The sequence below is a fragment of the Lichenostomus cassidix genome, chromosome 20, assembly GCF_008360975.1.
Source record: "Lichenostomus cassidix isolate B80296 chromosome 20, HeHo_3.0, whole genome shotgun sequence".
NCBI classification, from domain to species: domain Eukaryota; kingdom Metazoa; phylum Chordata; class Aves; order Passeriformes; family Meliphagidae; genus Lichenostomus; species Lichenostomus cassidix.
The window spans coordinates 3,733,266-3,758,202 of NC_139500.1; the positions used below are offsets into that span (position 1 = coordinate 3,733,266).

General features: G+C 36.9%; 1 protein-coding gene across 6 annotated transcripts; it reads right to left on the bottom strand.

The window, feature by feature from the left end:
• Window positions 1–42: 42 nt before the first annotated feature.
• SYCP2 (synaptonemal complex protein 2) lies at window positions 43–24,514 on the bottom strand. Of its 6 annotated transcripts, none has more exons than XM_085079588.1 (46): window positions 24,368–24,514; window positions 23,518–23,563; window positions 22,806–22,946; window positions 22,442–22,572; window positions 21,418–21,520; window positions 20,829–20,853; window positions 20,026–20,111; window positions 19,093–19,181; window positions 18,506–18,540; window positions 17,757–17,899; window positions 17,626–17,678; window positions 17,364–17,409; window positions 17,090–17,185; window positions 16,695–16,755; window positions 15,980–16,128; window positions 15,111–15,185; window positions 14,497–14,655; window positions 13,674–13,770; window positions 12,999–13,117; window positions 11,979–12,039; window positions 11,816–11,873; window positions 11,473–11,609; window positions 11,066–11,163; window positions 10,731–10,849; window positions 10,457–10,487; window positions 10,128–10,192; window positions 9,963–10,020; window positions 9,568–9,623; window positions 9,006–9,054; window positions 8,711–8,885; window positions 8,260–8,324; window positions 7,707–7,886; window positions 6,748–6,931; window positions 6,079–6,326; window positions 5,790–5,960; window positions 5,510–5,677; window positions 5,044–5,134; window positions 4,376–4,537; window positions 3,941–4,068; window positions 3,656–3,750; window positions 3,475–3,574; window positions 3,024–3,082; window positions 2,622–2,700; window positions 2,268–2,324; window positions 1,812–1,913; window positions 43–700 (listed from the first exon to the last, which is right to left on the bottom strand). In XM_085079588.1, the coding sequence occupies exons 2-45, from the start codon at window positions 23,539–23,541 to the stop codon at window positions 1,845–1,847; spliced, it is 4,395 nt and encodes a 1,464-aa protein (XP_084935714.1). In that variant the 5' UTR covers window positions 23,542–23,563; window positions 24,368–24,514; the 3' UTR covers window positions 43–700; window positions 1,812–1,844. The 6 variants fall into 6 exon arrangements, 3 of the variants coding, with proteins under 3 accessions (XP_084935714.1, XP_084935713.1, XP_084935715.1); XM_085079587.1 differs by having other exon boundaries at window positions 8,260–8,327; XM_085079589.1 differs by lacking the exon at window positions 4,376–4,537 and having other exon boundaries at window positions 8,260–8,327.
• Window positions 24,515–24,937: the final 423 nt, after the last annotated feature.

Genomic DNA, 24,937 nt, shown 5'->3' on the forward strand with positions numbered 1-24,937 from the left:
AATGGAATCACAATGGAATCACAGGAACTGGAGCTGCTCCTGGAGAAACTCAGGCAGGAATGGAAGGTAAAGACACACAGTGCAACACCTAAAATCTGTGTAAGTGCAGTGGGAGAAGGAACAAAGCACTCCTGGGAGAGGTGGTGTCAACATTTTAATGTTTGTCTTACTTGACCAGCAGCTGAAGACTTGAATGACTCCATCACTTGATCCAAAGATGAATTTTTTCCTCTTTATTGTAATTTTTTAACTTGCTGGCTTTTCACAGAAATATGTAACATCATAACTAGGCTTTTAACATACATATATTTATAATTTTAATTTTAATAATAATAGTATAGTATTAATTCTTAACACTATAATTATAGTCCAGATAAAATATACAAAAAGGCTAAACAGAAAGGAGAGCAAAGTTTCTTCACTGTTAACTAGAAACTAAACATGGCTAATGATCCATGCAAAGTAACACTCCTGTTTAACAGTGATGCACACTTCCACTGGTAATAAATATTATATAAAACACATTAAAATTGCGTTGAAAAATATCATAAAAAGAAAGATATTTTAAGGGTAACTTAGAGCAGCTTTTCAGATGTCAAACCATGTCCCTGAGCTGTGTCCCTGCTGGAGCTCGGGGTGGCTCTGTCCTTCCTGTGCTCTCCTCTCCTTCCATCCCAGCAGCTCAGCCTCTGCTCTGCTCCTGGAGAGACACAACTTGTGACAATTGCAGAGCCACTGCTCCCTGGCACTGAGCCCTGCCTGCCTGCTGCTGGGGACTCTCTGGAAGGGTTTGCACACTCCCTGGGCCATGGATTGTGCTCTGTTCCTGCTGGAACTTCGGGTCACACCTGAGGGCTCAGGGAGGCTGCTCTTGGGCAGCTTCCTCCCAGTGGAACAGAGAAACAGACCTGCAGTGCACAATTCCTGTCACTGACTAAAAACAAAGCACTTGAATTCTTTTTCCAGCATGGCTTCATTGTAAGAAAGAATTTGGGCCTGGTAGTGCATTTTAAAAACCTTGTAAGTTACAAGAAAAGTCCTGTTTCATTCAGATAAAAATCAATCAGAGCAAGGAAAGAAAAGTTTAACATCTCATGGGGTCCATCTAGTGGAGATCACAGTGAGCACAGACTCAAAAAACCCCAAACCACACAAACACCAGAGGCTCAGAAAACAGCCGTACATTTACGTCAATGGGGTGAGTGAACCAAATTATTTACTGGAAATTTCAATATAATCATTTCCAGAGACAACACAGCCTTGTGTTTCCAAAATTCTTACCCAAAATATTTGCACCGCAGCTTTAGCTGACTTCTTACTGATTTAAAACAAAATACTAATGGAACTGTGTAAAAAACCCAACAGACCCAATATCTAGTTTTCTTGACTTAATACATAATAATTTGAAACACAGTTCTAACACAAGTGTTGAGAGTGTTTTCTCTTAGAAACTTCTACTAATAACACCACAGACAAACAGGACTGAGATCAAACCAGGTGCTTTGGTCCCTAAATAATTCCTGACTGTATTTGGGATCAGATCCAAAACATAGATACAAAGTGAAATTCAAAGTCATTATTTTGCAAGTCAGTTAAGTTACCTATAAAAATTGTTCAAGACTTATTTAAAAGTAGCATGTGCTAAAATAAAATTACATATTATATTCCAACAGATTCAGTAGAGTAATTCCAAATCTCACAGGTCAGTGGAAAAGTCTTATCCACAAACATTCTTTCATTACAGTAGTTTCTTGGAGTGTGGGGGAAAAAAAGAGTGAAACTTTCCATTACAAAAGAGTGTTTATATTCACCTCAAATTTCAGGAAGGAATCTGAAAAGTCACTTCAGAATTCTGCCTTTGATTGAAACAAGGTCTGCAATCCCCTGCGAACATTGCACAGCTCCTCTTCTTGCTGTACAGAAAAATTACATTTATCACCTTTATCCCTTCTTAGTACATTTATCTCATACTTTTGAAAAAAATAATGATTTTATTTGATCTATGGTAGTCCTGGTGCACTGTCCAGGCTGCTTTTAACATATCAAATATGATACTTTTCAGCATTAAGACTCAGAACTAAATGAGTGAATGAACATTTCCCTGGGGCTCCCATCACCCAGGTAAGGTTTAATGAGTAACAAGTCAGTGACATTTGCATTATGACTAGTTTTTATTTTTTATAGGGGACTAGAAATTAAAATTCTAGTAATTTAGTGCTCAAACAGCAGAAAATCAATAAAAATGAGGACAAGATAACTTTATTTACCATTTCTTTTAGAAATTTCTCTTGGAGTCCTTTTATGTCTTCTTTCATCAGATGCATCTACAACAAGACACTGAATGCATCTCTGCTCTCAACTGCCAACACATTTTCATGCAAACAATGACATCCTAAATGTGTTATAACCAGGAAATACCCAATGGGGGAAATAGAGGCATAATTACTGAATATTGTTAAAGTATGGGACACTTTATGACAATTAAAAGCTACAAAAATATCATATATCATTCATATAATGCTGAGGATAACGCCTCCAGAAAAAAAAAACCAAGTCAATACTGATATCTGTTGGTGTAACTGAAGAATTATTAAAAGGAGCAAAACAAAGGCTCACCATACCTCTGAAGTAAAAACCTTTTCTTCACAGTCAACAGAATGGTAGATATTCTTTTCAAATGAAGTTTTAAGAATCTGAATTCTAAAGAAATAAAGGCAGTTCAAGCAGCTTTGCTACATAAGAACTTCCTACACAGAGCACAAATCTAGCCCATTGTTTGGAGTCTATTTGCATTTAAAGCATGGATAAATATCACCAGCATTGTTCCTGCTGGAACAGTCCCTCAATTACATGCAGAAATTTAGCTGGAGAACAATTACATTAACATTTTAATCTCATTTGCTCATCTCATCACCCATCTCTCTTTCATGGAAGAAACTGCAGAGAGAAGAGCAGTTGTGCTGACTTCTCCCTCAGCTGAACAGAACACAAACCTCATCCCAGGATTAATGAACCCTACTGACCTCTGCTGCTCATTTTTCATGTATGTACTAAAAGTCTGGCAATGTTTTTTCCAAAAGGTCTGGAAAGAAAAATATTAAGAGATGCTAATCAATAGGAAGTGATTTTCCAAGCTAAAAGTAATTAATATCTAATATGAACAAATAAGCACAACACAGAAGGGACAGGAGTTAAAAGCTCCCACAGAAGCTGGAAAAACCCAGACATTAAAATATTTGCAGGAGAAAAAACATATAGGAATTCATACAGTGAATGCATATAGGAAAACAGAGTGACCTTGGAATTCTAAGAGCATCCTAACACCTCAAATGCATTATCTGAAATCTGACCCAACTTGAAGCAAAAAGGGCTTTGAAAATCAAAATTGCTATCTAAAGTTAAAGATGTTGGGAATAACCTACAGATTCCACCAGAATTCCCTTTTCCCCATGAGCAAGCAATCCAAATACAAACCGAGAATTCTTTCTCCATGATTTTCAGGGATTGAGAATCCTTTTCAAAATTCTCGAGTTCCTCAGTGAGAGTAAAATGGAATTTGTCCAGCTGCCTGATCCTAGCAGAACAAAACAGGCTCCTTGTAGAAGGTATTCACTGCATTTTAAGGATGTTTTAAAAGGAATCTTTCATCACTCACCTGCATTCATGGAGTTGGCAACTCATTGTGGCCAAATGCTGATGGGCAGCTCTCAATGTTTGCTTGTGAAAATTATCCATTTTCCTGGAACGGTTCTAGGAGGATGTTTTAACATGAAATTCAGGTTATTTGCACTTTAGGAAAAATCCTGTAATATGTTCAGTACTGTAACTGCTTAATATCACAGCAAAGCCCTTTTTAAAAATGCAATTGTGTGGTGTAAGCCAAGCTGTCCCCTGTGTGCTCATGTTGCCCCCAGGTGATGCTGTGCATGAAGGTTCTTGCCTCAATTTTCTTGGTAAATTCTGTCTGGAGCTTCTGACAAATGCTGATGGTTGAGCAACCAGGATCCCAGAATTCCCCATCCAAACCAGACAGGTCATTTACAGATCGAGTGGAGATACTTTCAGACACTGAACAGAACAACAAAAACATAATGTCAAATGCAGGATTACAAAATATCCTATCTGAAGTTAAAACAGGGCTTAGCAGAGCTTTTGTTACATCTAGGTAAATATCACCAATTAAATGGCTGAAACCAGTTTCTATTTTCATATCAATTTTCTGACTTTTTATATGGATCCAGTCTCTAAATATTTAACATTTTTTGTTTCTTTGCTTTAACATGTAAAATGCCTTTTAATGGATATTCTATATCCTTGTTAAAATTTGAATTTGTCACATTATTTTAAAGCTTTGGACTGTCAGTCCATGACCAACCTCTGAAAGTAGCAGCATCATCTGTTTTAAATAATTTTCTGGGCTGTAAATTCATTCTTCTCCTTCCTTTCTTTCCCACCTCTTTGCTTGTTCCTGCCTCATCAGAGCTGCTTTCTGTGTCACTGTGGTAAGTTCGTTTGAGGAATGGCTGCACACTTGGTCCTCCAATAAACATGGAAACAAGGCTGAATTTTAGGATTATTTAGAACAATGAGATGGGAGGATAAAGACAATTTTATTGACCCATTGGATGCAAACTCTAGGAAGATGTATTTTGGTTTTCAAACATGAGAATGATATAAAAATTAATAACATTTACATTTACAGAGGACACATTCAACTGAGCTCTGATCAATGAGCAAGTCTGGGATATTTCCTGATAAAACCATTATCCCCATTTTGTCCCCAGTGTCAGTAAAAACAACTTTATTTGGAGCACAACTAACTCTTCACTAAAGCTGCATTTTGGAGCCTAATTTTATTTTTTTGGGGGGGGATAATAAACAGCAGAGAAAATGAGAAAATAAGTAAAAATGGAATAATAATGAAAATATATAAAATATAACAAGGTTAAAAAACTTTGGCCATATTATTATGCCAAATAGAACATTTTTATTAACTTATGGAGACACATAGGAAGTCTTTTTCTTTAAATTGAATGTTTGTACCTGACTCATTTAAGGGGGCAAAAGGCTCTTTAATCCAAGACTGTACTCTACTCCTACTGGTAGGAGACACTGGAGATGGTGGTACACAATCCTAAAAGAAAAGTCACTGATTTATATATTAGCTTCAAAATTAAACTGCTTTTAGAAGTCTCCATCAGAAATTCCCATTTATGCTGTGAAAAATAATTTGTTTTTTATTGTAAGTCACTGAGAAAATTACTCCCTGTTATTTTTTTTAAATAGGAATTATAACTGATCTGGTTGGGACACAATACTTTCATTGTATCCATATGATAAATATTTCTCCAATTTATCACCAATATTTAAAAATTAACTACCAGCAGGTCCCAAGAAGATGTGTTCAATATGGAGATGCATTTCCCTTAAACCTCACCACCTGAAAAGCAGATAAAATAGCTGCCAACCTGCAGCTCTCTTCTGGAGAGCAATGAATGCACTAACTCACCTCTTTACTTTTAGTGAGAGGTTTGCTGGGATCCTGGAGCTTGCCTTTCACAGACAGTGTGTCTGAAAAGCAGGACTGGAGACTTGAGTCTTCATTGTTATTCCCTGTTTCCACCACAGCTCCCTTTGCACGTTTTCCACTGTCAGTTTTATACTTTGTCAAGCTGAGCTGCACATTCAGAAAACAATAATTATTGAAAGGAGATGTCCTTAGAGCTCACCACCTGTAAACTGATAAAACTGCAGGTCTCTTCTGAAGAGCACAGAATGTAGGAACATACCTCTTCCTTATTTTTGGGGACAAGTTTAGTGATATCCTGCAGTTTGCCTTTAGCAGCAAATGTGTCCGAAAAGCAACGCTGGAAACTTGAATCTTCGTTGTTATTACAGGTTTCTGATACAGCTGCCTTGGAATTTTTGCCACTGACAGTTTCATATGGGGTTAAGCTGAGCTGCACATGAACAAAAACCCTCAAACATTATTGAAAGGAGATGTACAGAAGCACAAAACAGTTGGCAGCTGAATGGCAGTTTTAGTTAAAACAACCAGAGAAATGTTAATGCTCTTACCAATGATACTTCAGTTAAAACTGATGAGAAACTTTTCCTTCCAAATGTCAACTTTGGAACTGTTGTCTCAGGGGACTGATTTATACCTAGACTTTGCATACTCTTATTTTGTGGAGAGGAATTATTGGGAGAGAGTCCTTTCTCAGAATTTAACATTTCCCTGTCTTCTGGTGTTGACTCCTGAAGCCCAAGAGACCTTTCACTGGAGCTGTGCTCTGGACTAGCATCTCCTGATACTCTGTCAGCACCTGGAAAACAGTTCCTCCAGGGTCAGCACAGGGCATGGGTGTTACCCAAGGGAAGCCAAAGCCCCACACTGCTCCCTGTTCCAGCCCCAGGAATTGCCAAGTCTCAGAGAATTGGAATTTGGCACAGGACTTGCCACACTTCCCTTTTCTCACTCTCCCACCGTTTCAGCAGTACCAATTTGTTCTAACACTGACATGATGTGTTTCTATTTTACACCAATGTCAGAGAACTGCACCAACCTATAAAGATGTTAATGACATGTTAATATACTCCCTTAAATTATGTGGAACAGCCAGAATTATGGGATATCTCCTGTTTTAGGAGCATGTAACAAATGTAAAAGTGTACTGCTGTGATAAACTTGTTTAACCTCCACCTTTTGATTCTGTACTGCTAGAAATTAGAAGCCCAAATCCCTACCTCTCATTGTCTCAATAGAGGCAGGGCTGTCAGCTGAAGGCATTTCCATTTCCTTCTGTTCTGCAGAATTCCTGCATCTGAGCAGTGCTTTCTGCACATAGTTATCCCCTCTCTTTGGCTCCTGAGGTACAATCTGCAGTCCAGTTGGCTGTTTATAATCCTTGTTTGCCCCATTCAAGTGTTTCTATCAAAATACAAAAGTTATAAATAAACATCTTTGTAACCATAGTGTACATAAAAGCTGATATAGAGATACATAAATATATTATCTATATGTACCACTGATCAAGCAGAAGGAGCATCATTAGAAATACTTAAATCCATAAGCAGTTCAAGTTTTCTACCATCAATAAACATTGAATTTCTTTAACTCAACACATAAATTTCTATTGTTATGAACTACGTAACTATTGGAGGCAATTGGGATTCAGGCTTTAATGCATGAAGTTTACAAACCTTTCCATATATATTGACATGTTACACTAAAACAATGAAAATGTTTTAGCAACCAATGTTCATTTATTAGAAATCCCATTTGGATGTTCAGCAAATGTACTGACACAGCCTCTCTCAAGGCAGCATTTGTTGTACACAGAGCATTACCAGCATCACATCAACTCAACAAGATTTGGCTCACTGAACCTTCCCATTTAATAGACATTTTCCAAGTATTGTCAAATTTTCAAAACACAGCACACAGTAGTTCTTTGCAGCAGAATAAATCTCATAGATAGAAACTAAAAATCTATTATGACTCAGAAGATTATTTAGGGCTGCTTTTCTTAGCAGCTCAATACTTATCATTAAAATAGGAGCAATATTAAAAATAATTAAAATTAACTTCAATTTGCTCATGTCAAGCGCTTAAAATTCAGAAGTACCAAGTACAGGGCAGAGCAGAGTTTACTTTGAGAAACATGGCAGGAATGGATTTTTAATAATCAAATGGAACTGCATACCTGTATTTTGGATTTCTCCCCCTTAGAGGTGCATGCTGGAATTTTTTCTTCACTCTCTGACTCAGAACTGGAAGGCTCTTTGTAATTTTTTGTTGCTGCTGCTCTTCGAGGCAGTTTTTTTCTGGTGGATTTTACTATCATTTCATCTGGTTTTGAATTCTGTGGTTTACATTTGTTTATCTTTGGAAGAATAAAATCATCTTCAGTTTATAAGAATAATTAACAAATACATAACAAAAACCGGCAGATAACTTGGTTTAATTAGTGGAAATGAATTATTTAAAAACAGCTAAAAAGGTTTAACTTTACCAAAGCTCAGAGTCCCACCATCAGTCTACCAACAGCATCAATGTACAAAAATCATTCTAACTCACAGGTAGGATTATGCCTGAAAACCCAGATAAATACTACAAGAAAAGAATATAATGCAAAGAATACAAATGATCTGGGAGAAATGTCACATATTTATGAAAAGTTATTTAAAAACTGTTTCTGGGGGAAGCTAAGAGACTTTGGATCTATATTAAAATTCTAGTTGCAAATTCATATTTACCTGTTTCTTACTTGCATTTTTGCCTTTAGGTTTATCCATGAAGCAAGTAGGTTCAAATAATTTATCTGCTGTTACAATAGAAGAGGTTTGAAAAATCAGGAAAATATTCAAATGTTTGACACTAGTTTTAGCTGTAAAATAACAGAATCACTTCCAAGCCCACAAATTGATTGCTTCAGTAACTGCTTTCAACCCATTATTTTTAAAAAAACAATTTTTTTTACTCACAACAATTTCCACCTGTCCCACCCTCTGACAGTTTACCACATTAAAATACAGATATTATGTAAATTGAACTTTATAAACTATTAGAAGTAATCTGAAAATTCTTTATACTTGGAAATGACAAAAGCAAATGGTATCTGCAACACAGCATGTGCCATGCTGTGACTTAATATCTAAGGACAAACTTACTGCAGCATTCTTCAGAAATATAAAAAAAAATCCTTACTTTTGTCTTTGCTTATTGGTTTCCCTAATTTTTTATTTCTACTGTAATCAGTTATCTGGGGTTTAGGTTTCCTCTTGGATTCCTGTAGCCAACTAATCTCTGTCGTGGTGTCATCCCCTCTGTGCTCTGAGTCTGAGTCACTAAAGAGATGTTTCTTGTCTCCATTGTTTCTAGTCTACAAAACCCAAAAAAGTTCTCTAGTTATTGGTTTATTTTTATATGTAGTCTGCTTCCATAATTGGCATTTAAAGGCAGGAAGACAAGCTGTGCTGATCGATAAAAAACTGAGCCTTACCTTTTTTCCTCCTTTCACTTCTGTGCTGGATTGCCTGATACTTGTGTTCCTTGAGTAAAAAAATAAAAACCACTTTTAAACATTGCATTTAAAAATAGTTGGTGCAAAACTTCCTACTGTTCCCATGATGTGGATTAAGGATTCAAACAAATGTACCTACTTTTCTTTCCACATTATTTTGGAATTACCTGTTCACCTTAATCCCTAAAGGCTTGTGCTTGTTTCCCAATTATCAGGAAGAGCACACAGTAACAACACAGCCCTTTCCAGGAGGATCATTAACCAAAAAACATCCCTCTCTATTCAGGAGTTTCTCTCCCTGCAGTATTCCATGAGGAGAACTGTTCCCTTCATGGAACACATTCTTTCCTTTTTAACACCTTCCCAAAGGAACATCATGGAACAGCCTAGGAGAACACAGCAATGTTTACTGCTTGACAAAAACCAACACAGCCAGGATATTCTTGTCATGTAACATTATCTGGAAGTTTGTAACTGCGTGCTGGAGAGTGCAGGCTGTACTATGGTAATCAGCAGACAATGACTCAACAGAACATCCTACCCTTTTTTGTTTGTCTCTGTATGAACACTCAGTTCAGTCACACGCACTTCTTGGACCTAAAAATGTAAATAGAGGAGAAACAAATGAAGATTTCCATTTTTTATTGAATCTGAACAAAATTAAGCAGTCCACCTAATGATACTCCTAACACAGTGTTTAATTCTTAACTCAGGAGAAACATCACAATAGCCTGAAGTGGCCAGAATCTTAAGACAGCGTATATTGTTACACATTTGAGAGTGCTGGAGGTATTTACATAGCAAACTTTTCCCCCCCACTTAATTCACTGATATGATTTGATTTTTTCAGCTCTTAATTGTACTTTCTGTAGACACAATTTGACTGAATTCCTTTATATTCTATTCATAACATGTAAGTTTCAGTTATATTCTTACTCCAAGCTTGATTGTAGGCTCCTCATACCCACTGATGTTGAAGTTGTAGACATCATCGCTGTCAAACAGACACAGAGATCAATTGTGTGAGTGAATTAGTGAACATTTCACAGAGTCAGGTGTGGGTAATCAGAAATTGTGTTTGAAAATGTTGCAACTACTTACCGAACGTGACCAGCAGTTATATTAAGAAAAGAAGTGGTTTTTAGGGTCCTGTCCAGAACTTCTTCCTATTGATAAATGAAAAGTCAGCTCCTCTGTCAAACTGGGGACTGTGCATAGACACTGTCATCTCAAAAAGCAGAATCTTCATCATGAAGATAATCAGGTTGATTAGCAACAGTTCAACATATGCAGTCAATACATAATTAACACCTACAGATACTTAATTCAATGGTATTTATGAACTTTTCCTTTACACCTACTGACTGCAACCATATGTATACATATAGCTGATATTCAAAACAATTCTTATAAAAGCACTAATATGTTACCTTGGAGATCCAGGATTTATTTAAATGTGTCCTAAAAATAAAGATACATTTTTTTAAATGCTAAGTAGAATATATGCATTAGAATACTGCCTATGTAAACATAAATTTTATCATACCCAGCAGAGTTGTTCATGCATTTAAATACCACATCATTTAAGAGATTAAAAGAGTTAAAAGAGCTCAGCCCTTTCACTTATCAGCATTCACTGGTACATCACAGTCAAACCCAGAGGCACACAAAGACTCAGCACAACAGGAATAGTTCACATCATACCTGTTAAAGCCCAGCAAGTCTCTTGCTTTGCTTTTCTCATTGCTCTTGTTTTTGTATCTGTCACTGATTTTACTGATCAGGGATTTGGCTGCATCTGCAATTTCTTTAGACTTTGGTTTCTATAAAAACAGTTTAAGACTCAACATCCAATAGAAGAACAAAGCTGCAAACAGAACTTCAGTTTCCTGAGAACCTTCTAAACGTCATTAAATTATCTTCTACATGGAGTAAATTACATTCATTTGAAAACCATTTTCCCTTGCATGACAGTAAACCCACAAATTTGAAAATTCTCTTAACTGTAAATGGAATAAACAAAGGTAAGAAACTCTCACTGTCTTTGATTGTTTTGGATTTGCAGCCTCTTTTCGGAGGAGAACATCAGGGTCCTCTTGTGCCAGATCAGAATGCAAAGATGTGTCAGACACTCTGGCTGAAAGAAATGTTTTAAACCATATTTCAGTAGTAGTTTCAGTACTTTTCCCTTCTGTAGTTAACAGTTTCTGTTCCAAATGATCAGCATTCTGATTTTCCACTAAGGATGGTACCAATTTAATTTGCTTGGTACTGGTTTTATAATTTCTTTATCTGGAGGGGTACTTCAACAAGCTGAATAAATGCTTTTTGTTTCACAGCTCTTTCACTACCAATAGAAAGAAACAAGGGAGTAAAAAAGCATCACTGCAAGTTAATTTCTCTGACCTATTTTCAAGAGTACCAGTTGACCCAGTGTGACCATCACCTGGATGAGATGCACGTGCCACTGATGGATTTGGCTTTTGCTTGTCTCCACTTGTTATATTCTTCTCTGGAAGAGGCAATGTTCTTTTCTTCCATGTTTCACCTTTGTCAAAAGAACTCTCCAAAAGACCAGGCAGCCTAACAAAGACAACACCATCTTACTGTCAGAATTGCAGAAATTGAGTCTTAATTATAATAAACATGCATTGTGAAACAGGAAAATGGTATCTTAGAGATACCAAAGAATTTTACATTGCAACAAAACATTAATTCTGGTCATGCTTGAAAATTCTCCCTTCAAAGTGAGTGACAACAGTGACTTGGAATTCTCTTCCAATACTTACAAAGGTTTGTTGTTTCTCCAAACTGGCTGAGAATCAGGAACAATATCTAACACTTCATCTAAATGAGACATTGATTTGGTGTCAGTTATTATGGCAAAAGAAATGGAAAAAAATTAAAACAATTTTAAAAGTAAGGATTATCAACACTTGTAAAATTACTTGCCTAAAGTTTGCTTTTCTGTGGGCTCTTGTACAATTTTTGAAATGTCTTCAGAAGACACTTGCTGCAGTGGAATGACACCCAAAAGGAAACATTAGTGTAGGACTGTAAATAGTATAACTTCATAAACTTATGCTTTCCCTAATAAAACATCATGAATGTTTTTCTCATTTCATGGAAGTGCTGTTCCAGTACTTCTCACGTATTTTTGTCTCATTCCAGGTATTTGATTTCCTGATCTGTTCTGTTTCACAAAGTTCATTATCTACTGTGCATCTCTGCCCACTCTAAAAAGCACAATAAGTAACACTGACAGTTACAGCCCATAAAAGGCAAAGAAATACTCTAAACAAAACATTCTGTACATGAAAGCCTTTTCTAAAGCATGACTGTATCAAAAAGTGCTTCAGAGTCCCACAGTCTGGGGCTTGACCTGAATCTGAGCAAGGCACACATTTACAATCAGAAACAATATATTATTTTATAGCCATTGTTCAACTGGAAATAAAAATACTCAAAAATATACTTAAACTGCAGGTCAGTGACACCTATGTAGGTCTTTTGACAGTAGTGAATGCCTGATCAAAAATGCTCTAAACTAATGCTATAAATGCTAGAGGCTGAAGACATTAACATTTCACAAGTATAGCTGAATGTATTCTATGTTTTATGAGTATTTCACCACTACATAATCCATTTGAGATTCTTTGCATGCACATTTCTCCTGCTATACACAAAGGAAGAACTGAGGTTCAGGTAAGAGGAAGTTAATTCTGGGGTCAGAACTGATGAGTGAATGCAAATTTTTGCTACTTTTGTAAGAGTTCAGTCTGATTTCAAACATATTAAACCTGAAATCCAGAGGGCAAGAAAACATAATGCAATAAAGTAACACACACTATTTTCAAAAAGCAACCTGCTGACTCTAAAACTCTAGCTCTTTAAGGTATGAATTAGGAACAAATTAGAATAGCAATTACTGTTATTCTAAGAAAAAGACTTAGCTACAGAGGACATGCATACTCCAGGAGGTTCCCGATTGGAATTCTTAGTTCTGCTCTCATTTACAGCATCATTGTCAGACCTTCTAGTAGAGCTGGTCATTTCCAAAGGCAATTTAACTCTCCCTTTAAAAGGAGTGGCTGAAACAAACCAGAAACATGTAAGAATTCCAGCAGTTCCCCTATTCCAACAGGAAGAGTTTTGCCCATGATCACAGTTATTTCATAAACTCCAACAAAAGCTGGTTAGTTCTGATCCCAGCCCCTTATGGAGCTTTAATAATTACATTGATTCCAGTTGTGTTACATGGAGACTGAGAGCCCACAGACTGTGGATCTCTGGAGGGCAAAAGCAAGGCTTGCTACAGGCTGGCTCTGCTAAATAATAGTTGCTATTCACAGACTTCACTGTAATGTATTTTTGCTGAGTTCTCAGCTTGCTGCAGCACCAACAGCTGCCTGACAGCTGCAGAAGTACCAGGTGACCCTCAGCTGCTGGGAATGCAGTGCAGCCACTGTCCCACACTGTGCCTATGGGCCAGGAGCAAGTGGCCCTTGAAATTTCAAGTGTAAAGGATCTGCTCAGGAGATTTTATAACATCTTTTCATTTCCAGCTCTGCCAAGGATGACAGTTCATGCTTGAGTTTCAAAGACAATTTATAGTGTATTTTTACCTGAAAGCACTCGTAAACTTACATGTGTTAAAAACCAGTGGACTCCTTGTGGAAACTCTTGCAATTCCAGGAATAAGCACAGATGCTTCAGACACTTTGCTTTTACGGGATGGAGTTATCTTAAGGAACAGAAAGAACTTGACCATTATACACTGATTTAAGGATGACAGCACAAGAATTCAGAAAATCTCTTGCCAACAGTCTCTTGACACTTTCCATTATTGGAGCGTCAACTGCTGCTGTTGACATCAAGGTAACATGATGTTTATGCAGTCATACTTAAAATCTTTCTAAACTGAGATCAGTGATTTTTGTTTTCTAAATTAATTCAATGAAGTATGGGCAAATCCTGTCCCTTGTTGACAAAGGGATTCCCTGGAGATTCTTCAAAGCTGTCACTTAAACTACAAACTAAGCAAAAATAGATTTATTAACTACTGCAAGTCACCCACTGCTGCACCATGAAGACACAGTGAGTGTTTCATTTTTTGCCACCTCCCCAGCACTCTGAGGCCATAGTTGACTTTTCCATACTGGGACATCTAGTATGTTTTTAAAAACTTCTCTTTAAAGAGAATTCTCAGGGCATAACAGTCTAAAGAACATTAACAATTCCATTCTATTTTTGTCACATTATTGCAGTTTCAAAATATTAACAAACTTTTTAGCAAAAGCATTTTTATAGGTTAGTGTCAAGTCATTAGGAAAACAATCAAACCCTTATTACAGCATTAACTATTCTGCAACTGTCAATTAAGAATGGGTTTAGAATGTTAAATATTACAAACATTTAAATTGTCTTCTATTTTTTCTCTACTCCTTTTTATTTTGACAATCCTACTTACCTCGGAGGAATCACCTCTGAGTTTTTCTTGACTGTTATTTTTACTCTGAGTCCTCAAATTTCCAGGAAGCTGCTGAGTTTTGTACTTACTGAGCTTCTCCTCCTCCTCTCCAGATTTTTTTTTCAAATCTGGTGAAAACTGACTTTCTGGTACCATAACCTATAGAATATTTTCATTTTTAAAAATTTGTATGCAATATTTCGATTTTATAGTGTTTTATTTTTATATTTATATAAACACACAGAGCAACTTCTTTAAGTAATGCATCCTTCACTGGAGATTCTGATAAACTTCAGAGGTTACAGACTTTTAGTCTGAAAAGCTTCCAACTTAATTGCTATTTTTGGTACAAGGATGGGTTTTCAAGTATCAATGCACATAATAAAAACTTCCCCTGTGTACATTCGTGTGATTTATTCAATTATTTGGGTATTAGTATCTCCCAAAAAATAAATACATACATACTAGACATCACTTGCATGGCCTTTGACTTATCTATATTTATTGATATATTAAAAATCCTTGTTTTTACAGCGAATGATTACAAATTAGTGAATAATCAAGATTAATTTTCCAAACCCAAGAAACCATCTCAGCACACTGAGGTCAAATACCTGGGATCCACTTTCATCAAAGACAATGTGGACAGTTGTTTTGGCTACTGATGCAGACTGCTTCTTACTGAAATCCTGCAAAGGGATATGTCAAAATATGGACTTTGCTCCTTCATTAAACAAGAAACAAAATATTTCAGTGAGAGATTGTAGTAAGTCTGAAATCACATTACAGAGGAAAACAGATTCTACAAATTCATAGCAGTTCCATCTCTCATGAGTTCCTCAGTCAGTCAGACCTCAGGACAAAGTAGTTTGTTACACAGTAAAAATGTGGCTTGTTAAAAATGTTTTACTAAATGAGGAAATTCATGAATGTTAATGGCATTGCAAAACATGATAGCTCACGAGTCACTTCTGAAAGTTTTTGTAAGCAACCAGGTCTGTGTTTCTGGAAAATTAGATATGCAGAATTTGTCATTAGGAGATGGTGATCCCTCTCCAGCCTAAGTTTGTTGCAATTCATTTGCAATCTTAGAACAAGAGAATCATTACAGGTGATTGAGTCCAGCCCTGCCAAGCCCACCACTAACCCATGTCCCCAAGTGCCACATCCATGTGTTCTAAATAACCCCAGGGATGGGGACTCCACTGGCAGCTGTGCCATGGCTTGACAACCTTTCCAGTGGAAAGATTTCCCTAAAATCCAACCAAAGCCTCCCCTGGTGGAACTTGAAGCCATTTCCTCTTGTCCTTACTAAGCATCTTTATCAAAGCTTAACATATGATACAGTTCTGTAGCAGTGATGCTCAGCAGAAACTCTTGCTATAATCATAGCTGGGACATTTATATGGCAGTAAGACATTTCTTTTGAATCAATTTAAAACTATTCAAAAAGGTGTTTACCTTTACCTTCACAAAATCTTACCTTACATTTGTGAGATCCATAAATCTTTCTGGTCACATCTTTGATTTCCAAGATAGAATCAAAATATAAAAGAAATTTCCCTCCTTCAAGAGTGCCCACATTCATTGGGCTTTTCAGAGCTATTGTTAATAATTTCTTTGAATCTTTTTCTGGACAAAAACAAAATTTGAAAAGCAGCTTCATTTCAATTTAACAGCATGTCATATAATGTTTGCAAACACACATTCTTCAGTTCAGGTACTAAGATTAGTTTTTTAATTCACTCTAACCTACAATAATTTTATTAGTGAAACAATTCAAGATTTAATCTTTTAGAAATATTTATATAGAATATTATTTAGAATAATATTTTGTATATTATTCCACAGAACTTTCTTTGAAGGTTGTTTACTATAGCTGCAGACAAATTACAGATATTTACTGTTCTAAATAGTTCAAAAGGATTATAATTACCTGTCATTGCCTTATTTTGTATTGAAGTAGCTCTAAGACATGATTATTAAATTATTTTCATAAAATCACACCTGCATGCCCAAAGGGCAGATGTGACTGCAATGGAATGTCATCCCTAATAAAAACATAATACACAAACAATTCCTATAATATTTTTAGTGAGAATTTTACTTTGCTAGAATAAAGTCAGTACTTTAAAATTAATCAGATTGACAATCCAAGTTAGTGTGTAACAAAAGGTCCCATTTTTGAGTGCAAATACCTTCTAGGCTGTACATGTTTACATCTTCTTCTGGTATAACCACTGTTTCCCACTGCTGATCCTTATATAAAAACATATATTGTCAAAGATAGAAAGGTATAATATGACAGTGAAATGAAATCCAGTGATCAAAGTCATTCAGTGAGGACAAACTTTTAAACCTCTCTTACATGGAGTGACAGAAACTTTGCTTCACTGTTGCTCACTAGGCACATGTTAAGTCATTACTGTGAAATTACTTATATCACCAAATCTGGATTTTTTTTATCCCCATCCACACTGGAATGCATACATAAGTTCAGTACATTGAATATGGGGAAATAAATCTGACACACTCCAAAGAATGTGTATCTGCTGCCTCAGGACAACCCAGCAGGAGTCAAAACTCAGCTTACTGCGTCATCTGCTGCCACATAGAAAGAAATACTTCTGCTGCCGATGTTGAAATCAACCCAAAACTCTTCCAGGTTTTCATCTGGTGGTACCTGGAGCTAAAAGAAAAAGAATAAGATAAAGGAACAAGAGCAGAGAGCACTCATTTCTACCACCTAAGAAGCTTTGGGTTGGTCTGACAAACTTTCAATACATGCCTATCTGTGTACTTCTGGAAAAAAGTAATTTTCTTACTTCATCTCTGTTTTTTCTTAACCAGAAAGCAGAGAAACTTACCTCATATTTATCAAGAGCTGCTGATAAACATGGATATGTAAAAACCCTGTAAGAAAAGGATATTTTTTCAAGGATTCTACAACACTGTAAATAAATTTTGCATATCTGCAAAGAGCAAATGGATTATGTTTTCACAAACTATACAGACTCAGAGATCCCAGCAATTAAAGTAATTTTCCCCCAAGGAAGTAACATGAAATTGAATCACAATATAAAATCTAAAAAAAAAAAAAAATTAGACGAAAAAAAAAATCAGTTTTACCTTCTTTTGTCTCCAAGCATGCCATTCACCTGGTTAAGAAATTTTCTGCAATCCTATTAAAACAAAGACATTTCTTAAAGAATTATAGAAGCGAAGTTTCCCTCCCTGGAAACATTCTTCATATGACTTACTGTCTCAAACTCCGAATCTTTAATTCCTTTGAATGCATTGGACACAAACTCCATGGGGAACCACTGGGAGGCCAATTCTCCCCTTTGCTTCTCTGACACCATTCTGCACAAAGCTTCCGTGATGGCCACCTGCATGTCATAGTCTGCAGCACAACACAGTTCACAGCAAGAGGAGATTTAAGGAACTACTGAGGTGGAAAAATGTCATGAGAAAATTGGTTCAAGCAGTGCTGAACCTATGTTAGATCCCTTTATATCCTAATATGTAATCCATAAAGGGTAATTAGAAGAAGAAATATGGGAATAATGATGACTAAATGACTTATTTTTCAAAGTGAAACTTCAACCAAACTTTTAAGGACTGTCAGAGCCACACCAGGTATTTAAATAAGAGAGAAATTTTCAACTTTCACCTCTCTGAGCTGGGAAATTGTTGGATGCCAAAGCGAACCCTGAGAGAAGTTATAGTAGTACCACACATGGTCACAGCTCACAGCCTCAAGAGCGATTTCCTTATCACTTTTCCTGTTTTAAAACCTTTATTCTAGAGCAGAACTGCAAACATCAGTGAGTGTTCCACACACTGAACACACAGAAACATTCCAGTTTGCAGACTGTTTTCATGCCGTATTTCTGTTTTTCAGGTAACTCTAACCACAACATTCTGCAGCTTCAAAAGGCCTTCTCTGGTTTTTAATGGGTCTGCATCTGATTTTTAAGCTCAATACTAAATTGAGTCCCATGCTCACCTCCAGCATCCAAAATTCTCCTCCCCATTTCACTCCTGCAAACAAAGGAACATTTCATCAAAATGTGACAGCAACACAAAGCCCAGAGGAAAGGTTTATTATAAACTTTCAATGTATGAGACAAACTCCTGATTCCATTGAACTGTAAGAATTCCAAGGGGTAAGTCTGCTGTGCTAAGGAAGTACCTCTGGAAGCACCACTTGGGGAAATGAATCACCTGACAGATACCATTTTCATTCTATTTGTTTTATTCCAAGTGCTGTAAAACAATTTCCCAGTGTGAACAGCCCATCCTTCCAGTGACTGACTCACTGTGCTTTAAGCACATTCTCACAAATAGGAGTTTAATTATTTTATGACAAGTGGGATGAGGAGAAGCCTGACCCAGACTGGAACCATGAAAATTCAAGCTTGTAATGGAGACTAACCCAGGAAAATACCTGTCCACAGCCACTGCCACTGAAAATTCAACAGTAATGCACAGGTTGAGTAAACAGAGACCAATCTGAACAACAGCTTAGTAAAAACTGCCTCTCAGCTCTGCAAATGATGGAATGATACAAAAATTATATTGAAGATCATTTACATGACAAGTAACATCTCCTTTGTGGAAAGTATCTTTTTCCTGGCATCTCGAGGCATCTTGTCAAGCAATGAATTCAATTTTCTTATTACCTAAGAAGAGTGGAAAAAAGGGAGTAAGATTAAAGTAAGTTTGTTAAACTTGAAGTTATTCTTATTTTGGGCCCTTGTAGTGGATTTCATACCACTGAAGAAAGCAACATGCTTCAGCAACTGCAAAACAAGAAAAGATGAGTTCTACATGACTTTAAATGGTATTTATCGTACTAAGCCAACCTCAATTTCAATAAATTACATGAATTTTAATGGGAACAGTAGTTGTTCAATAGTTGTTTCTTTTCTGCAGACTGGAATGTTCCTCAGTCAAAAATTTCAAAGCCAGAGTTCTGTCTGCAGTTCATTGCTGAGCTAAAGCTTACCTTAAATTAGCATTAAAAAGCCTTTCCTTTGGGGATGTAGCCTTTACAGAAGACTTTTTTGTAACTTTCCATTTCTTTAGAAGGAAACGAAACACTGGCAATTTGACATTATGAAAGTAAACAGGAGAAATTTGAAGTGTACTGGAAGGAATGCAAATTTCCTGCAAGTGACTGAAGAATTTACAACCAACAATCTCAATCCTATTTCTAGCAGTTGTAGAGCATATTGTTTCCTATGCTTTTATACAGCTTTCTCACCAGAACCTTACTATCTTGTAATTTCCTCTTAAAAATCCCAACAAACAAATGAACAACCCCACCACCACAGGTCATTAATCTGAAAAAGCTCCAGCATATAAATAACAAGCATTCCCAGAGAAACATTAAATAATCCTTCTGATCCTAGAGTACTACAATATTCTCTTTTTTGGTAGTATCTGCACAGTTAAATAACTGTCTCCACAAAGTCTGTTGACACACTAACCAGAAAACTGTTGCTTAGAAAGAAGAAGGTTTACCTCCTGCTGAACATAAATATTAATTCTTGCATCGGTGATGAGAGAACATGTTTTCAGAACAAAGTTTTCTAGTACTTGCATTTTACCTAACAAACAGGAAAGAAATTAATCAAAGAGTTGTCAAGAGTTTATAGGAAGTCCCCTCATAAACATTTGGGAGAAGATTCATTTTCATTTAGAAATAAAATACAGCATGTCTGTCTTTTTATATAGGATTAGTGATATGGAAAACAGAATAGTGACTTCAATTTATACTAACTATGTTTGTATTCCTGGGCATCACTGTGTAACTCCCCTGGGTATGAGATTATTAATTTTTAAATATAATTGGTCAATCCTACAGCTCAGCTCTCTGAGATGCTATTCAGGTGCTGGAATTTATCCCCCCTGGGCCAAGGCAATGAATCTTTCATTTTGATCATGACACCAAACAGTCTGTAGGGACTTTCTCCCTAGTGCCACACTGCAAGAGCAGGGTGACATTCATGAGGACAAGGTCAATAAAGGGTCACTGTGTTATGGTGACATTCATGAGGACAAGGTCAATAAAGGGTCACTGTGCTATGCTGAGCTGTGACAGCACCTTAGAAACAATTTTTTTTTTAAAAACCCTCAGTTCATTTGCCATCTCTGAGACTTATTGTGCTTTTTTACTACTGACAACAGCAAGTTACAAGGAAATCTGTCCCTAGAGAAACCTCAAACTAAGCAGTTAGGGCTGACATCTTACAGCAATGAGAAGTGTGGTTCTTTGTGTACCCTGAAAGAGATTTTAAACTATCATTCCTGCTGTTTAATCTCACCTTCAGGTCTGCTGTCACACACAGCCTGCAACAGAAAACAAAACAAAACAAAACACACCATTTTGATAAAGAAAATATCAGAGCATAAAAAATCAGCCAACATGCATCTGAACTAAGTAATTGAAAAACATTTAAGACTTTGAAATTATTTCATCCTTAATAAAGAACATAGGAGGTTTTTTCTAACTCCTAAAGTGTGTTTTCCCAAAATTATATTTCAGTTAAATTTTACAGAAATTATTCCACCAATGACAAAAATTTTTATGAAGAGAACTCACAGACCGTATAAACTTCATTAGCACACCAATAATTTGTGTAGTAAAAATTTGATAAAGATGAAAATTTTTGTTCATTGAACATTTAATGTTGTTGGGTTTTTTTAACTTTATTTCATAGTGCCAACCACGAACAGAAAATGCATTTGAATACAGGCCAACTGTTCATCCCAAACAACTTATAATCTTATATTTCAGAAATCATTGTAATGTTAACTTTAGAAAAATACTACATAGAAACATGTTTTAAAGTCCTTTTATTGCTAAACTAGTAGCAATTACTATGACAAATTCTATTATCAATGTATTTTTACCAGCAACATGTTGAAGAAATCTTCAGCCAGACTTATAAGCATTTCATCCTTTTCATTTCCTCTGAGGACCAAAATTCCTTTTAACTTTTCAAACCAATTGACCATGTAAAGGGAAAACAAAGACAAATCTATTTGAACAGCCTGGAAAAGGACAATGGTTTCTATTACACTTAAGTAAATCTATACAAACTATACAATTATTAAAACAATAACAGCATCACCAGTTTGCTGAGCATATGGCAGGCCCAGACTGAAAATTTTCACTCAGGCTTAACAAAATTAGAGGATTTGAAGGACTTTTCAACACAAAAATTGGAAATCTACTTTGACATCTGCCACCACAGAGAAAAGAGCTGAAAATTGATAATGGCTGAATGAAGGAGTGTTGTTTGTAGGTGTGAAATACAAACATGAAGTCATCATCACACTGGTTTTGTTGTTTATTATTAAAGCAGTTGAGAAGGCAATTGAGAAACACTCATCTGACATTGCCATTAATTTTCTCCAGTGAATCTCTGGTGGAAGCAGTAAGGAAGTGATGGCTGTGGTTCAGCATTTACTGAGTTACAAATTAATAACGTATCTAACATGCAGGTCAAAATAACACCAAATAATCAGAATAGCAATAAGATCTGTTGAAAGAGCTGAATGCTGTGGGAATTAACAAAAAAAAATTAAATGGCACCAGGAAATTCTAATTCCTGACTCCACAGCAATATAGCAAACTCATATGAAAATATATAATCTTGTTTTAATTGCTGTAAGCACATCTAAATTAATTATATACTGCATGATTTGCAAAATCTTCACTGGATTAGAGCAGCATCTCTTTATAAAGGGTCACCTGTCAAAGAACATTTAAATGGGAACAACATTTGTTGCAAAGTTATGGGAAATTCTTAATTCTGATCCAATCAAGGACCAAATCAAACACTCAGCTGTTCACCACTGAGGCACTGCTTATGCACTTTATTGCTATTTATATGTTTATTTAGAAGCTCATAGATGCTTTTTGGTTTTACTTATCCTTCCAACAAGACCGTGTTTTATCATTGCTGGCAGCCCATCTTCTCCTGCTATGAGGATTTTTTCTGCACATTTCTGAATAGCATTTAGTAAAGCAGAAATGCTTTTGACTTCTTGTTTGTCAAGTGCCTGAAATTGAAATTACAACATCAGCTTTAGTGTAAAGTCCCACAGGAACCCATACTTAATTAATCAGATGCCTTTTTTTGCTCTCAAAAGCTACCTTTAAGGAGAGATTTTGTTCTTAAATTTTATTTTGGGTTCTTAAATCAAGTGCTGGTATCAACCAAGCCAAATGAAAACACCTTTTTCAGCCAACTCCAAAGATGTTATAGATGATTTTGATGCAATGATTACATTACCCAACACAGAAGCTTGTCCAATTTGTTGGTAAACTGTTTGCTGCACTTGTGATAGACATTTTCACATTCATCTGTGGCCAGAAACTGTTCTAAGGACTTGAAATCCTTTTTTCTTGTAGCTTCATCAATTAACTTTTCAAACTGTAAACAATAAACCAAAGCAACTGTATCGCTGCATGCTCACCACTGATATAACATTTAATTAACACAGATTTGATGCAGGCTTTACACAGTCACCTGCTGCATTTGAAGCAAGTATTCTGAGTCACAACAAAATTAAATGTAAAACCTTAAGTACAGAGCACCACATCTAATACATTAAACATGCAAATAATTACGCATTGAGATTTTAATTGTTTGCCAGTTTTCCTTAGTGTTTGTTGTGTTAATGCTCCTTCTTTAGAGTATTTAGTATTTCACATTTCTAAGTTACCTTAACCATTTTGCCCCTCTGTTCTTTCTAAATCAATTGTAATTCATTTCAACATTTTGAACTTAAGCATCACCTCAGCTGATTCTTCTCTCATATACCCATGACTTACTTTCACCAGTAACAATTCCCAGTTCCTCTTGCTTTCCACCCAGCTACTCTGCACTAAGCCATGTCCAAGCAAAATTTTTTCCAACCACAGCCACACTAAAGACTTTAACTGCAATTGAAAGCTAGTAATTAAAACAATCAATCCTCATATTATGGTCCATCAGCACATACCTGCATCTCATTCCTGGCTGGCATTTTTTGCAATTCACCAACTCAGCTGCATGAAAGGCAACAATCATCACTTACACTTCAAACGGGTTTTGCAAACACATCAGTAATTATTCAAAATACATCACTAACTCCAAAGTTTGTGAGTAGTAGAAATGCTACATAAATGCCATTTAAGCACCTAAACTGGAGATATAAGGGAACCTTCTAACATGGATAAACAATTGCTTACAATGAAAGAGAGGAAGGAGTGATTCAGTTCTGTGGCTAGAGGCACACAGGGGGCTGAGAGGAGCCTGAGGATTTCCCAGCAAGAAAAGAGCACAAGGATAGTAAAAACCAGGTTATTCAGGACAGTGAGCCAACAGCAAAACTCTGTAAGGGCCTCACTATAAAGTGGTAGATCATTTAATACAAATATGATAAATGACACAGGGAAAAACACTTCTTAATTTTGAAGTGATGTGCTCTGAAGTGACTGTCACCTGCTAAAGGAAGGTCTGGATAACACAGGTTTCTGAAAACAGTGTCTTAATACTCAAGGGCAGGCAAAGTATTTGCTTTGTTGAACATTTAAGGAAAGCAACAAACTTGTTCATGCTTTGTATGAATTATTTTACATAACCAAACCATGAACAGCCAACAACGTGTAGCTTTGGTCTCCTATCCCAGACATTATACAGACAAAGCAAATAGTGATTAAAAACAGGGAATGACTTCTGTAGATCAGCAGAAACACAGCCTAGCTATTACTATACGCAGTAATACAGAAACAACAAATACAGGGGTGATTTTTAATTGCTTTTTTCCGACACAAGAATGCAACGGCCTCCGCTGAGGCCTGTGCTGGCACCTCACAGCTCTCCTGTCTCCGACGCGGTCAGCCAGCCCTGAGGAGGAAATAGAAGCCCTTTGCGGTGACAGGAGCCCAGCCGGCCCCGGATGGTCCCGCCGGTTCCCCGGCACGGAGCGGCACGGCGCGGAATGACACAGAGCTGCCTCACGCCCTGTCACCCTCTGTCCCCGCCCGCCCTCAGCCGCGGCCCTCAGCGCAGCCCCGCCCCGCCCCGCCCCGCCCCGCCCCTCACGCCCCGCGCCCCTCTCACACCGCCCCGCCGACCAATCGCTGCGGGCGTTGGCTGACAGCAGCCAATCAGCGCCCGGCGGCGCGCGGCGGGGGGCGGGCCCTGCAGGCCCTCAGCGCGGCCGGCGGGAGATCGCTCAGCGCTCGGGAGCTGCGCGGGCAGCGATGGGCTTTGTGTGCAGCCCTGTTCAGAGCCAAATTCAGCGCTGAACACAGAAATTAGTGGACACGAGCTTGCTAAACCAGTGTAATTCATTCTGTGCTTAATTCAGAAAGGCTTTCACTGCCCGAGTGGGTGCAAACACGCTCTCAATTACTGAGCTGCTGCGGGTAAAGGGC

Excerpts from the sequence above, each read along its gene's own strand:
- SYCP2 (XM_085079587.1), bottom strand. The coding sequence starts at position 23,541 with ATGCCAGCCAGGAATGAGATGCAG. Across the intron at positions 18,541-19,092 it reads AAGGAGATGTTACTTGTCAT|GAGTGAAATGGGGAGGAGAA; the intron begins GTAAATGATCTT and ends CTTTGTTTGCAG. Across the intron at positions 6,932-7,706 it reads GGGAGAAATCCAAAATACAG|AAACACTTGAATGGGGCAAA; the intron begins GTATGCAGTTCC and ends GTATTTTGATAG.